The sequence below is a fragment of the Sceloporus occidentalis genome, unplaced genomic scaffold, assembly GCF_023333645.1.
Source record: "Sceloporus occidentalis isolate IW3139 unplaced genomic scaffold, rSceOcc1.0.p SCAF_2, whole genome shotgun sequence".
NCBI lineage: Eukaryota > Metazoa > Chordata > Lepidosauria > Squamata > Phrynosomatidae > Sceloporus > Sceloporus occidentalis.
In genome coordinates, this window is record NW_028316982.1 from 71514678 (window position 1) to 71531277 (window position 16600).

General features: G+C 38.9%; 1 protein-coding gene across 26 annotated transcripts in view; it reads right to left on the minus strand.

Moving 5' to 3' along the window:
* ABLIM1 (actin binding LIM protein 1) overlaps positions 1-16600 on the minus strand; it is a 295489-nt gene that overhangs the window by 166281 nt on the left and 112608 nt on the right. Inside the window, exon 1 of one of the 26 annotated variants that reach the window (XM_089509973.1) lies at positions 11275-11333. The exons of the other annotated variants lie outside the window; for them this stretch is intronic. Within the exon in view, the coding sequence (XP_089366099.1) occupies positions 11275-11290 (16 nt within the window). The 5' untranslated portion in view covers positions 11291-11333. Of the gene's footprint in view, positions 1-11274; positions 11334-16600 lie in introns of those variants that run through there. 26 annotated transcript variants of the gene reach the window in all.

Genomic DNA, 16600 nt, shown 5'->3' on the forward strand with positions numbered 1-16600 from the left:
TGAAACACCATACCTCCACTGTGACTCGAAGCAGCTTTATTTTGGCTGTCTGTAACAGGCCAAAGTGAAATTTTAAAAAGGAGGAAACAAAAGCCAGTTAATCTTAAATGTGCTGCTACATTCTTTTTTTTCTTCCTCCCTCCCTTCTTCCCTTTTATGCTACAAAAGATAAAATACAGCTAAATCTTTGAGATTTTAAAGGTTCTTTTAGTCCTCACCAGTATCATTGCTGTATTGTTGTTATTTTTACTCACTTTGGGATACAATCCCGATTTCCTCCCTCTATTCCCTCCCACTCCTTCCCTTTCTGAGTTCTCCCATTTCATGTCCAGTCTTGCTTCCTTGCTTCACCAGTCTCCCTCTCCCCAGGTTCTCTTCTTTGTGGCCTCAGTCATGCTCTCCAGGCTGCGTTGATTTCCAGCAGCAAGGAAGCAGGTGGTCTCACAAGTGGCAGTGGTGATCCAGATGCAGTGGACTCTATGTAATCTCCATCCCTCTGGCTATGTTGGTTCATTGCAGTGGTGGCAGCAAGGATCTGGCTGGCCCCTTTTCTCACCCTCCAGCCACATGGTATCCAGCCCTGTGGCTATTCTTGTTGTTGGCAGTGGCACAGGCTGCAAGGATCTGGGCCCTGGTCCTGCTGTGTAATCTCTACTCAGGGCAAGAGGAGGCTATGAGAACTGAATATGGCAAAGCAGAGGGGCAATCAGCAAAGATATCAGGCAAGGCTTCATACTATTTATTCAACCTACAGGCAGAAAATATTATACGGAAAACAGACCTAGCTGCGGAGTGAAGAGAGGAGGAGTGAAGAGAGGAGGAAGGAACATCAAGAACGTAAGATATGCAGACAACACAAAACTACTTGCAGAAACCAACAAAGACCTGGAACAATTACTAAAGAAAGTCAAGGAAGAAAGTGCCACGGTAGGCTTAACACTGAATATTAAGAAAACAAAAATGACTACAGAAGTTCTACAAGAATAGTCAATAACAGGAAACTGAAACAGTCAAAGAGTTCCCATACCTTGGATCAAATATTGATCAGAATGAAGGCTGCAGTCAAGAAACAAGAAGACTAGGAATGGGAAGGGTAGCTATGAAAGAACTGGACAAGAGCATAAGTGTAAAGATATACCTCTGAACAATTAAGTGAGGATCATGCAAGCCATTGTATTTCCCATCACTGGTCTCAAACTGGATTATTTCTCTGGTGTGTTTTGGACCATAGCCTACAGGACCATTCATTGGCTAGTTCCCATCCAAGTACTAATCAGGGCTGTTGCTGCTTAACTTCCAAGATCATGCAGGATCTGGTGCCCTTAAGGTATTTAGCCCTGGGCACATAAGGGTTAATATCAGGAACTAGATCCTTTCAGCAGGATCTTGGGCAACCTGCAACACAACATATTCTACCCAGAGCAACAAACATGGGTTAAAACTATTTATTATTTTATTTATTTAGAGCATTTATAACAACCTTCAGCCAAAAGGGCTATCAAGACAGTTTAGAGATCATTGATTTGACAGTTCCCTAGTTACATCTGGTTGAACATTATCACCTAAGAGATGTTGAGAGGCATATTTCTGGAAGGGATCTGAAGAGCAATTATTTGCCTGGGGATATTATACTTGTTCAAGGAAGACTACTTTTCTAATGAGAAAACAAAGCTTTGAAGCCTTCATTTTAAAGAAAGCAAGTATTTTAAGGTGTACCTGTAACCTATAAGATACTCATTAAGAGTACAATTTCACAAGACGAGACAGATCATTTATTTCTATTCCCTGTGTATGTGCAATTATGTCCCCTAAACAACATTAGGTATATTAACGTACAACATTACGAATACTACAGTTCTAACACTTTCTTCAGTCTTAGAAATATCACCCTTTCCAATTTTTAAATGCAGGACAGGCCATTCAGTAAAAGTAAAAGTAAAACACTGTTAAGGCATAGTATGACAACCTGCAGTTCATAATATGTACCTTGAATCATATCCTTCTAGTAGAACAGCAAATCAGTCAATCAATGTCTTTTCAGTATATATATGCAAAAGCAGCAGAATCAAATATGATGCTAATGCACATCATGGAGATTTCTTCCTTTTGCTTCCTGCTAGGAGCCTTAGAAAGTGCCTCAGAAGTGGTTCCAGAGGGATTCCCATCCCTCTGGAGCAGGATTTCGGAGTGCTTGCAGGGGCTCCCATGGGAAGGGCAGATCAACCCTGACCCATGCTGTTTTTTGCTGTTGTGCACACAGACATCTAAAAATGGATATAGCCCATTGTGCTACAAACAAAAGATGCTATTAACATCAGGGCTGTGGCCTGAAGGTAAAGCTCTCTTGAGTTAAGGAGGAAAACCTTATTCTTATTCTAATCAGCATTAAATGGGAACAGTGGCTTAAAGGTAGCTAAAATATAAACACTATAACTCCAAAAGCAGGGCTTAAAATGTATGTGTGTATGTTCCTTCAGCAACCCAAATAATTTCATAGGGTTTCTTTAGGCAAGGAATACTCAGAGGTGATTTTACCAGTTCCTTTTTCTGAAATCAAGACTACAGCAACTGATACTTGGTCCCCCATCCAAGAACTAACCAGGGCTGACCCTGCTTAACTACCAAGATCAGATGAGCTCTGGTACCTTTATGGTATTTACTTGTTATTTAAAGAAAAGGCTATTGACATAAAGGCCATATGTTGCCCACTTCAGTTCTAGTCTATTGATAAAGAAACCAATAACAAGACCCCAGGAATGTTAGCCAAAATAAATACGAGTGCATTCCTTCTCTAGGTCATATTAGAAGAATGAGATGAGGAACATGTAAGCTGAATGTTTCACACAGGCTCCTTATTTGTCATGCGTTGTTGTTGTTGTGTGCCTTTGAGTTGTTTCCAACTTGTGGCAACCCTAAGGCAAACCTATCATAGGGTTTTCTTGACAAGATTTGTTCAGAGGAGGTTTGCCATTACCTTCCCCTGAGGCAGAGAGCATGTGACAAAAGTCACCCAATGGGTTCCATAGCCAAGCTGAGAATCGAACCCTAGTTTTCAGAGTCATCATCACACTCAAACCACTATGCCACTCTGGCTCACTCTGTCATGCATGCAATACTAAATTATGGTTTAACTTTATGTGTAAATGTGACTGACTTCTTTGCAGAAATGCTTATTATCCAATTAAATTTCTTAAAGATAATGCACACTTTTCCTAATAGCCCTTCATTCTGATATTGTGTCTTTGTCATACTCTTTGTAAAAATGTTAAATGTGCTTTGGTCATGTCCTTGCTATCATACACCATCTCCTCACTGGTTGTGCAATGCATTTTTAAAATTTCTTTACACATATCATATGCATCACAGGTCAAACTGACCTCTAAGGCAATTATACACTGAAAGTGTAAGGTAAGCTAAAAATAAAAAATAAATGAGAGAACTGTGGTGAAAACTCATCGTATTTGAAACTTGAGCCTTCACCAAGTTGTAAATAAGGTAACCTTGAGACATATCTTTGGGTACTTGTCCCCCTGTACAACATATTAAGACTTTCAGGGGAAGCCCTGCTCTTCAGGGTGTGTAAAATGACACCACTTCACTATCTATCTATCTATCTATCTATCTATCTATCTATCTTCCTACCACACAAACAGCAATCAAGAAAGTTAATCAGCATAATGATACTGTGTAATAATATGCATTTTGTAATACAGTTGGCCCTTTGGATCCATAGGGGTTTGGTTCTGGGAGCCACAAGCATGTGGAAAAATGTAAATAATCATGTCATATATTATTAAATGGCAGCAATGTAAACATGCATGCCTCAGCCATTTTAAAGCATGGGGTGTGACGATCTGCAAATGATAAATTTGTAACCCGAAGTCTTTGGATCCAAAGGAGCAACTATAATAGCCATTGTGGGAGGAAATGTAGGGTTTTGAGGTAGAATCACATGTCTTTTATAATATCTTGTTCTTTTAAAAGTTTAAAATGGGAAAACCCACTATTTTTCCCCGCAGAAATATCCATGCTACCAAGAATTTCTTTGCTATTAAAGACACTCCTGAAATGTATACAAACTAATCATGGATAAATCACACATATCAGAACATTCCCATTTCCAACTTCCCAATACACAATTATTGTCTCTTTCTAGATTATGTGACCACCTTATTTGTCTTTTTACATTACACTGTTATATACTTTAACTGCCATATTCCATCCCATGAAATTCAGAGATTTGCCGTTTAGGGAGAGGCATTTAGAATTTTCAGCCAGAGAGCTGTAACACCTCATCAAACACCCAGAATTCCCTAGAATGCAGATAAGGCAGTGGAATCATAGTGCTATAATGTGTAGTGTGAAAGATCCCTCAGTCTCATCATATGATATACTTGGCAAAATTCCATTTGATAAATAACAATGTGTAGTCTTGGCATAGCTACAGAATACAAATTGCCTGCCCTCTATTGATTTACTTTGTTTCTGACACTTTTTCCAATACTACAGTTACTGAGAGACCCTTGCTCTGCTTGCTTATCTGTACATAATACCTGGCACATCAGCATATCTCTGTTCTACAGAGTTATTTCACTGGCATGAAGTTGTGCTCAGAAACATATGCCTTGAAGAAAACATGGAACTAAAGGTAGTTAAAGAGGGCAAGATAAACAGGAAAGGTAAGCTGAACATCATAGAACAATTATATTAAAATATTTTAGAAATAAACATTTTATTGATTTTGGGGGAAATATACCTGTGATCTATCTCTGGTAATTTTCTACTGAATAAGCTGAACTTTGAAACACTAAACTCTACTGAGATCAAGTAGACAAATAGTTTAAAATTGAGGGGGCAGAACCTTAGTCCAGGTTTTCACGATGCAAGCATATTGCTGGAGATCACTACAGGGAATAGAAATTCACACCATGAGTGACTTCTACATACTTCTAGTGACCCACACATATTTCCTAAAAGCTAGAAATTTCTTCTTGCAAACTGTTTATTGTATTATTATTATTTCTCGGTGAGGCTAAAGTATAGTTCATACTACTCTACTATATTCACTTATCCCAAGGGTCAGGCTACAAATGATAACCCTTCTGGCTTTATTTTTAGCTATAGAAGCAGAAAGAGGTGTCAAAAATAGACTGAGGACACTGTACTGTTGAAGGTTTTTTTTAAAAAAAATACTTCCTTCACAATTTCCCCAATTCGAATGCTTTTCCAAGCCATGCTGATGAAAAGATAGCTGTCTGTCTGTCTGTCTGTCTGTCTATCTATCTAGCTATCTGTAATCCACTGACAGAAATCACATAGACCTCAAGATCCTGTTGGAACCCAGATCCCAGCATCCCTCACCACTGGCTATGCTGACTAGTGCTGCTGGGAATTTGGTCCAAAGTCTTCAAGAGGGGTTCATTATTCCTACTGGTGTCCTAATAGAACTGCACCTCTCTGGCTCAGCTATATCTAAATCAGAAAAATAAACAAACAACCTGATCAAGAGTCTCCTATATTGTGTAGTTTGACTCCAGGCTACCTATGATTCACATGTGTTAATCAGTGTCAGAGGCAATGTAAAAATTCTTCCTTGAAACAGATGCCAGACTAGTGAACTATTGCAACTGATCCGTTTGGCTCTGATCCAATTAAGATCAGTCATACTCAACTTTCATTTATTTCAGGGTCATCTATGTGTGACCAACATTTTCTGAATTGGGTTCTATCAATATGATTACATATCATTATGAAAAAGCTGTTTTCAAAACCATCAGCTTAAATGCGCAGACCTACGGTAATAACGGAGCTAAGACCATACATCAGCCTAAAACCAGTATTCATATTAAGATAAACAGACAAAATTTTCAACTTTATTTCTTTATTTTCAATGTAAGGTCATCTAGGTACCAATAAGAGTTACATGTCATTGTTACTGTGTAACACAGTAATGTTAACTTCCTGTGTTATTTGTCTTTTAAATATGCTCATTGTCCCCATGTAGAATTATAGCAATTTACAATATATGAAAATAATGAAAAATTACGTAGGTATACTTCTGTTCTTCTCTCTCAGTTCTGTCATGAGTCCTCTTCTCTACCACACACTGAAAAGCATGGCCTGAGAAGGTTAATGTGAGAACACAGATTTTGCACGTGTGAGCCAAGGATCCCAAGTTCAGTCCCCACTATCTTAATTTCTCATGTACTCTCCAACTATTCACTTCTTCTTGAGACCCTATATTATCACCAAGGTGCCATCTTGCATTAAGTGCATCACAGGAATGAACAGCAAGTGCTGTTAACCTGCATAGTCTCTTTGGGCAAAGGGTGGGAATCAAGACTGAAAAATTGACTTACTTAACTTCATTAGTCCAATTAAAATTTAATTGGTTATTCCCAAACATTGGATATTACTTGCATATGCAACTACAGTGGCCAATGGCTACCATCATCCACTCTATACCATTCCTCTTTGGCTGCAAATGCTGGCAACTTATAAGCCCCATACATCCTACCCTCACCAAGCCCCTGCATTGCTACTGGTGCTGAAATCTGCAATAGCAGCTCCAGAGACCAACCACTGTCTCATTGTCCTGCTATGGTAAGTGTTCTTAGTCCTGGACATTATTCTATTACTTGTATGGCAAATGCAACATTAGGTGGGCTATGTTGGTTCCCAGGCCAAGTATTTCACTGTTCATAAAACAATCCAAAAATACAGGGAACTACTTTTCTCCCATTTCTGGTACTAGCAAGAAAATAACAGGAAAAGCACTACAAAAGAAGACAGATGGTACAATCTGTTCTTGGGTCAACCAAGAACTTGCCAAGAAACAAATATGTATACACATATACACTTTGTGTGTCAGAAATATAGTAATCAATGAGAAGGTAGAAATGTAATCCCTGATGCAGAGGATTTCAATGCAATAAATGCTTTTAACCAAACAGTCCCATATGCATTTGAATTGGTATTAACCGGCATGATTAAAAAAGAACTATCTCCAAGGCTCCCCCTCAAGAAATAAACTCAAATAAGATGATACATAAATTCAGCCTCCGCCCTCTTGCAGGTGTTCTCAGTATTCCAGATACATCCCCAATGACCAGTTGTTATCTTGCTAGGTTGAAGGCAATTGCTCATTTAATCAATCTGATCACAATCCTACCAATGCTCCAGGCGGAAGCTTCTCCCACCCACAAATTCAGAGCCAGCTTAAGACAAATTGCAGCTTAAAGTGAAGGATAAACTGCCACCCCTCCACCACTCCATGTTCAAATCCCATCTGCATGATGGCTGAATTGTTCTTTATCATTTGCAGTGGGATATCACCCACTGCACCTGGCCATACAGCATCTATAGCGCCATTACCAACATTTCATTACTGCCCCCTTTCCCATTACACAATCATAGCACTGTGATTCTGCTGGAATTGCCATGGATGCATCATAGAGAACCTTAGGGTTAGTAGTTTAGTTATGGTTTCAATTTTTGTATGTTTTGTGTTAATTTTATACTGTTTTATCAAGATGACTTTAATTGATTTTACATTTTTATTGTAAAGTATTTTAAAAATGCTTGATGAAGCACTAGAGCTCTCTGGCTGAGATAAATATCATTCTCTAAACTGCAAATCCCAAGTTTCCATAGGATGTTGCCATGGGAGTTAAAGTGGAACCACATGCTAGAATTGCGTAGTATGAAAGGGTCCCAGGACCTTACACCAAAGGAAACCCCCTCACTTTCCCTAACGGTAGACTCACAGTTGCTACTCATTAGACAGAGAGTGAATTAACTGGGAATTCAATCTTCACCTGAAACAACGTTAACTTTGCATTCACTTTATGTCTGCATTGTAAGCAAGCTAATCTTGGTGAGAAAATGCTGATGAACCAAGCATGGTTGGCTTATCTGTTTGCTAAGATCAGCACTTCAAACGGTGGACAGCAGGCAGGCCTTCCCAGATTTACTGATACAACTGGAAATGACCTTGTGTAAGAAGGAGAAAGTAGTGCAGTCACCACTTCTTCAGTTTCCTACTCAGTTTTTCAAAATTGCAGTGCCCGCATCCAGTCTGCCTATCAAATAACTTTCAAACACTACAGAGGATTCTAAAAGGTTTTTTCTCCCTCAGATGAACAGTTGTCTGAAATAGAATGCTAGCTAAGCCCCTCAGAGCTTTTTACCACCTTCAGATCTGAATTAGCCCAGTGGTTTTTAATTTGCTCATAAAGGACCTGTAGTTATGACTGGTGAGCTAGCCAGGTTTGCTGATAGCAAAAAGTATTTACTGACTTTGAACGAAACGTGAATGAGCTGAAAGAAAATTCTCGCCAAACTACACCATGGAAAAATTACTGAGGACTACAATTCCCATTGGCCAGGAAGGTTGGAGAATTCTGGGAGTTATAATCCAAAAAAGCCAACTTGCCCTTCCTTTGGTCCAAACCGATGGGAATAGGGATTAAATTGGCAAATGAGTTTCAGTATAAGCAAGTGTAACGGCATTATCATGTTGATATATTGTTCCTTGACCACAGAAACACAGATTCTGTACTCCTCTAGAGAAGCAATTACTGTTCACTCAGGTTGGTCACGTAACTGGAAAGCATTGCCAGGCTGGAATGCCCACTGGAACACTCTTGTTACATTCCTTGGTGAAGGTTCTAACTCTCTGCTGACAGGCAGATACTGAGAAGACAAGTACAGACTGGTGCAAGCCAAACACAGAAGTTATTTTTCTAGTTGTTGTTTGTTCCTACATATAGCAGGACATAATACAAATATAATACAAAAAATAAATATCTGAGTGAACAGGCTGTGCATATAAATGTATGAAATTATGGCATGAGGATCACATATTTGACCAGTGCCTTTTAAGGGTATCTGAACATCTGTCAAACCGAATCTGTTGCTTGAAAATAACAAAGACTTCTAACTCGAAGAGAAACTGTTATTAAGTGGTTTATACCTTATCTGGACTATGTTTTTCTACCTGAAATAAGGGCCACAGTTTTATGACTGCTCAGTTAATTTGCTTTCCATGAGATTATTTCTGCAAGGGCCAGTGAGATGAATGGATATCTGGCCTGGAAAGAAAAACTAGGAAATAAATGGTGAGATGAATGGGATGGCAATCTGGGTGGGTGCCCTTCTGTCAGCACAATCCATGTTTACATGGCATTAAATCTCACCGATTTCCTGCAGGAATGCAGCCTTAGTATGTATAGTGTCTTGGTGGGTGAAGCCTCTGGCTAAAAGCTGTTCAGTCTATTACTGGAAACATAAACAACTTCTGTTCACTACAAGTTACAGGAAGCACCAGCATTTGAGAATATTTGAGAAAGATAACCAATGTGTTTGTCTTCAAAAACTAAGATATCTTGTCAAAAGATGAAACTCCCAGGTCGGATGGCACTCAGTGACCTCCTGGAGTACAACAGAGAACAACTGTGAATAGTGTGGTAGCTAATGATTCAACAACCCAAACCAAAAAACATTCAGCTGCTGACATGCTAAGAGGTGAAAGAAAAGTCCAAAGCTACACAAAACATATTATAGGAACGTGGAACATGAGAAGCACGAATTGGGAGAAACTAAACACAGTAAAACCAGAATGGAGCATATAAACATTGTAATACTTGGGAGGAGTGAGCTAAAATGGACAGGAATAGGACATTTTGGGTCAGATAATTACATAGAGTTTTACTCAATAAATTAAAATCTAAGAAGAAATGGAATGGCATTAATAGTGAGGAGAGATGTCAAAGGGTATAATGCAAAGTCTAACTGAATCATATCAATAAGACTCTGGGAAACCCTATCAATATATCCATAGTCCCAGTTTATGTTCCAACTACAGAGGCAGAAGTAGAAACAGAAAGATTCTATTCTAGTCCAGGAGGAAATTGATCACATGCTAAAACAGGACTTCTTGTTAATCATAGGCAATTGGAAAGCAAACTGTATACCTGGACATCACCTGAGGGCAAATAAAGAAATGGAATAGAATACATAATTGGAGGTAGAAGATGGAGAAGATTCGTTCTCTCTGCAAAAAGGAGACCAGGAGCAGATTGTGGCACAGCCCATGAACGTCTAATATAAAAAATCAGAGTAAAGCTAAAGAACAACACTAAAGCAACCATGATGCTAAAACAGAACCTGAAGAACATCCCTGAAGAATTTAAAGATAATGTAAAAATAGCTTTGCATTATTCAACATAATTGACCAGGAGCCAGAAGATGACAGGGTGACTCTCTCATTTGTAAGATTGCTATGAGTTGAAGTCAACTTGACAGCAGTTCAACCATAACTCTTTGCATCATAAGCCAGTCTATTTAATAAACACAACACTCACATATTCCCTGTGTCAGAATTGAGCAGAGTCTCGGGATGTTAACGTTTTCCAAGTGCAGGGGGATGGGGGAAATATATAAGGATCCTGTTAAATCATCAAACCATGATACCAACTCAAAAGTTTTGCATCATAATATGTTTTGCATATTAATTCAGGAAAGGGGCTCTGAGGAAACCTTCCTAAAATGAGCAATTCCCCCACAGATATCTAGTGCAAATCTGTACAGTTTGCATACAGAAGTCTATGGGCAAGTGACTCAAGTATTCATAATTATCTATGTCAGGAGCACTTCTCCAGAACAAACTTAAAATTAACTGCAGTAGGCTTGAGGCAAAAAAGTTCAGTTTTGCCACTGATTTTTCTGGAGCAATTCCAAAAAAAGACATTTCTAAAATATGGCTTTATTCTACTATGGCTTTATTATATTTCATATTACAATGCCAAGGTGTCACTGTCCACTGAAACAGACAGTTAAATAACAAGCTGTTAAAAGCAGCCACAACAAAACTACCTTTCTAAAAACAATCTATACGGTTTTAAGGAACAAATAGAACATAAGACTTTTAATTCGAGATCCACTACCTTGGATATACTTGCATCTTGGTGTGTTTTAATTGATTATTTTATGTAGTATGGGTTGTGTAATTGTATCATTTGGCTTTTATCGGTTGTAATCCCACCTCGATCCGCAGGGAGAGGCAGGAAATATAAATCAAATTTTATTATTATTATTATTATTATTATTATTATTAAGCAAATGACTCATTAAAAGCCAGCGGATATTTTTTAAATGAGCAAAAGAAGAAGAAAGCTACAGAAACCAAGTAACACAGAGAAAACAAACACCACTGACACAATAATTGCCAAGCCATTTCAATTGCAACTTAGAAGAGATATACGTTTGAATTACCTTTTTCTTTCACCATGGCAAGAAATCGTCTTGGTGGTAGAGGTGGCAAATATTAATTGTGCTGTTTTACAAAATGTACATACACACCCTCGTGCTCGCTTCCCCAGCAGCAGTTGGCAGAGGCAAACAAAACAAATGCCCAGAAGGCAGCCTTTTCGAGAGGGCTTTGTATTATTTTCCCACCAGAACTGATGTATTAGAGGAATGTTTGGTGCTGCAGCTCTCTTTATTTAATTCTAGATACTTTGATCTCTCCTTCTCTGCCTGTTTCACTTTCCCTAATAGCAGCTCATTCCCAGCGAATGGACTCTGGCCCCTCTGCAGCAGTTGGGGGGCGGGGGTGGCGAGACACCCAGCACCAGGAGCAAGAGCAGCCAGCTAAGTAATCAAGGCAAAAATACCACTGTCTCTATTCCAGTCACTGACACCACCTTGCAGTCTTTTCTGACAAGGCACAACACAGCTGGCAAGCCAGGACTCCCTCAAGTGACAGATACCAGAGCAGAAGCAAAAGACACCACAGGAACTGCTTTCTGTAACAATGTGGACAAAGGAGATTTACTGGTACATTCATGTGTCTGTGTGTGTGTGTGTGTGTGTGTGTGTGTGTGTGTGTGTGTGCATCTGCCACACTGAGAAAAAAGCAACTCAATATGAAGATAAAATCAGGGAATTACTATTTTCTGTGTTAAAATACATGTGCAGGTCAGCTTCAAGACTTGTCCAGCTCATAAAGTGCACTGTGAAATAAGGTAACTAAACAGCTCTAAGAAGGTTCTGTGAACCACATGTGCAAATCCCAATATGTTTAAAGCAGGAGCTCTGAAATGTATTCAAAAGCACCTTCAAATCTTGGTCTTTCTCCATCTCTAACACCCACATACACACAGAGAGAGAGAGAGTGATACAGAGAGAGGGGGGATACAGAGAGAGAAAGAGAGATACAGAAACACATAAAGAATGTTGTACTATTTTGATCACAATACCCACAGACATAAGAGTTACAGGGAAAATCTTTGGAACCTAAATATCATCAACACTTCTTAAACATCAAAGAGTCTTTCAATTCCGTGTGTGTGTGTGTGTGTGTGTACACACACACATATACAGACTCTCCTGACAAATTGCTCCTCCTGATTTCATCTCTGTAATATCAAAGTAGTTTCAATACAGATACTAAATTAGCCATTTAGATAACTAAAATTCCTTGGTATTCTCTGTTAGATTCTTAGTACATACTCTAAGATTTTTTTAATCTAGGCACATTATCCATCCATCCATCCATCCATCCATACTTTTGAAGAACAATAAAATGATTTATAAATTTGAATGATGATAAAATTAATAAAGATAAAGATTCCAGTTTAAAAAGATTTTAACAACCAGAACAACAACCACACACACTAGGATTTTTATTTATGCTGCAATATTACTACTTTTAACTTGGTTGCTTCTAGTTCTGTAAATTCTAACATTTCTTGACAAAACCTTGGAGATGCTAATACAACAGTGTACACACTTCTTCAGATGCTTACAGGGTGATAATAAATGTATAAAGCATATGGAAAAATAGCAAAGGGAGACTAGAAAGGGAAACATATGAATTGAATTATATTTACAAATTTGAGTCCATTAAGAGAGGTATGAATATAGACAATGGCTTCGTGCATACAACATATATTAATACAAGAATCCTTGCTACTATAACAAAAGGAAACTTCTCACCCAAGGAACTGACTTTTAGTAAGGAGATTTACTGCTTTCACACATCAACATTAACTGGGCAGTATAAAGAACCAAAAGACCTTTATTTCTCTATGCAGCTCTTTGAAAATTTATGGCAAGGATCTGCATCCTTCTGAACCCTATTACATTCCATCCCCACTCCCAAAACTGTGTACATATACTTTCTACCTGAGCATTTATTATCACTCTAAGGATCCAAAGAAGTGAGTTTATATTCACGAAACCTCATGCAAAAATAAAAGCTCCAATCAATCTTAAAGGTGCTGCCACATTCCTTTCCCCATCCCTTACTCCTTTTTATGCTACAAGAGACTAACACTGGTACTTCTTTGAAAATTGTGGCATGGAAGTGTTTTTTAAAGGCCTTATGTCAGTACTGGCATCTCCCTATCATCATAATTACTGCCATATTTAAAGATGAAGAACTGAAGGCTATTTGTCATAAATATATTCTTCCCCAGCATAAACAACACACACACACACACACACACACACACACACTTACAGAAGTGGACAGAAAGGAAGCAAGTCAACAGCTACAGCTAGTGAGAGTTCCCATGGAAGTTGAATTGAATGTAAAGTCCCCCTCCGACCATGAATGTTAAAGCCGTCTGTACTTCTAATAATCTGGTTCTGGCTCACATGTTTGTTTATGGAAGTGATTATGCAAAAATAATTGGAAATATTCATGTGGAAGGAGAAAATGTGTAGCAAAGCCATTAGTGATGGTCACCTGCTTAAGATGATCCTATTAGTTTCTGCCTCAGTCAGGACTGGCCAAAGGCATCTTGCTACCTGACGCAGAGTGGCAAATGCCCCCCACCCCTACAAGGCATGGCACTTAATATGCAAGTCAGTGAAGTAATTTTGGCACAGGACCAAAACACAACCACACAAAAATTAACAATAGCAATAACATTTACATTTCTATACTGCTTCCTACTGAACTAAGCAATCTAAGCAGTTTACAACGTGTAACCCAATTGCCCCCAACAAGCTGGGTACTCATTTTACTGACTTAAATAAGGATGGAAGACTGAGTTGGCCTGGGAGCCCCTCAGAATCCACCACAAGAACATTTGCTTCCTGAATTCCATCTCTCCATCCTCAGGGTAAACCCCCAGCTCTTCTTTAACTATGGGCCCATAAAGAAAGGCCAAAATAAAGCTGCTTCGTGTCACTTTGGAAGTATGCTGTTCAATTATGCATGCGTCCTAAGAGGCCAGAAGCTGCACCAAAGCTGCGCTCCAGTCCTTAGGACTGGAATGTGGCTTTGACATAGCTTCTGGCCTCTTAGGACGCATGTATCATTGATACAGCATACCTCCAAAGTGACCTGAAGCAGCTTTATTTTGGCCTGTCTGTACAGGCCCTTTGATTCCATGAACCACCACTACTTCCAGCTGTGGCTAAAATTGCCACAGAAGTAAGGCAACATTGGCCATAGTTAAAATTAGTGGTGGCTGGTGATTTCTATATAAGTCAGGCCAGTGAATCTACTCGGGGTTTTAGTTCAAACAATAATGGAGTTGTCGAAGGTGCTAAATCCATCACGCCAAGATAGGCATGTTATTTAACTCCTTTACAGTTGAGTGCCCCACAAATATGGGAGCCATTAGCCACCAGTGATTAGGTTGAAACCAACACCACACAGATCTTTCATCTCCAAAGGGCAATTGTTCTGCAGGTACAGACAATACAGGCATCAGACCAATGGAGGAACAGATGGCTGGTACATCTTGGGTTAATGAGAATGTATAGTCACTGTTATTTTCCACCAATATTTTCAAGGTTGCATGTTTTTAAAATACCAGGTGTGACAAAAATTCAGTCATCAAAGTTTCCTTGAATTCTGAACTCATGCCAATCTATCATTTGAACAGATCATCTAAATAGATGGTACACACACAGGGGGGAAAATGCATGGAGAGAAACTGTCTATTTCCCTTATGATTATGATCCCTGATAAGCAGTAGGATCAAAGCCCCCCAAGGCTGGCATTTCAGTTTCTATGACTCATTAAATTACTAAGAATAGTTCTAGTGCCTTCAAGATGAGTTTTTTAAAGCACACACACACACATTTATCCTTATATACTGGCCTGGGTTGAAAGTAACAGTAAACTTATATAAGGCTTGGACTCACATGTTCCTCTCTCACACACCTCCATTATTTATGAGGAAGCAATTGGATTTTTGTGTTTCTATTTTGAATTAACTACACTTTCGTCTTGTACCCAGCTTTTGTCTGTGATTAAGTATTGCTAAACTAGCCTTGTAAATGTGATTTGAAACTGATGCATTCAACTAAATGTAATTAGCACCAAAGTAATTTTCTCTGGGATTTGATAATTGATTAAATGTGTTTATTCTGCAATGAAAGTGAAAACTTCATAACTGTTTCTCCTGACTGTACTAAAATAGAAGAGAAAAGCAAGGAATATAGACACCCGTGGGTTATCACTATAAATGAGTAGGTCTGTGGTGATTCTGGATATCAGGGTTCAAATTCCCCTCAACCATGGTGACCTTGGGCAAGTCACATTCTCTCAGCTTCAGAGGAAGGCAAAGGCAAATACTCTCTGAACTAAGCTTGTTATGAACTCTCATGATAGGTTCACCTTAAGGTTGCCTCAATTCAGAAACAAGTTGAAGGCACACAACAACAATTCTGCTCTAGCTATTCTATTGTATATCTTCTGCATTTTGGGCCTTGGAGGATACACATAATCTGCCCTTCATTTGGAATTAACTTTTAAAAAAATAATTAGTTAAAGTTTCTAGCACCCAAGTAGAAAGACACCATTATAGTTACTATTTTCAAGTAACTATTTATTTCTTGTTTATCAAAAGTAACTGGGGCGTAGTACATACTGTCAACAAGCGGCATACTGGCGCCAATTCTAGGGTTAGGGACCACGCGGCAACTACATGGTCCCTAACCCTAGTACGTGCGGGCGGCGTACATGAGCACCGCCATTGTTATATAAATGAACCTTCTCTGCCAAGGAGTGCTGGTACCCCACAAAACTACAAATCCCAGGTACCATGGGATTTAAAATGGTGCCATATAAATATAATATAAAAAGATCGGGGGGGGGGGGGACAAAGTAATTACAACTATTTATGGTATGTGCTACTAGTTACTTCTGATCTCTGGTTGCACACAAAATGAGGTAACTCTTTATTTGCTATGATCTCATTCAAAAAGTGTTTCTCAGTAGCATTAATTTCCACTTCAAGAGCTGCTGACATGGAAAGGCAACTGCTGTTGACAGGGGCATTTGGGTGGCCAAGTCCCATTTTTCACATGTGCTAAGGATTAACGCTGTTGCATTTCATCTCTTTCCCAGTTCCAATCTCTCTGCCTAGCTACCAGCTAGAGAAAAGATCAAACTGGGCCACAATCCTATTCCCACTTGCTTGGAAGTAAGGCCTAACTCATTGGTTCTTACTTTTGAGTAGACATGACTAGGGTTGCACTGGTAACTCCTGCACACAAACCTGAAAATTAGATTGCAGAGTTTAAGAATCATGTTTATTTTACTCCATGATAAAACATTACACAAGCAGAAACATAT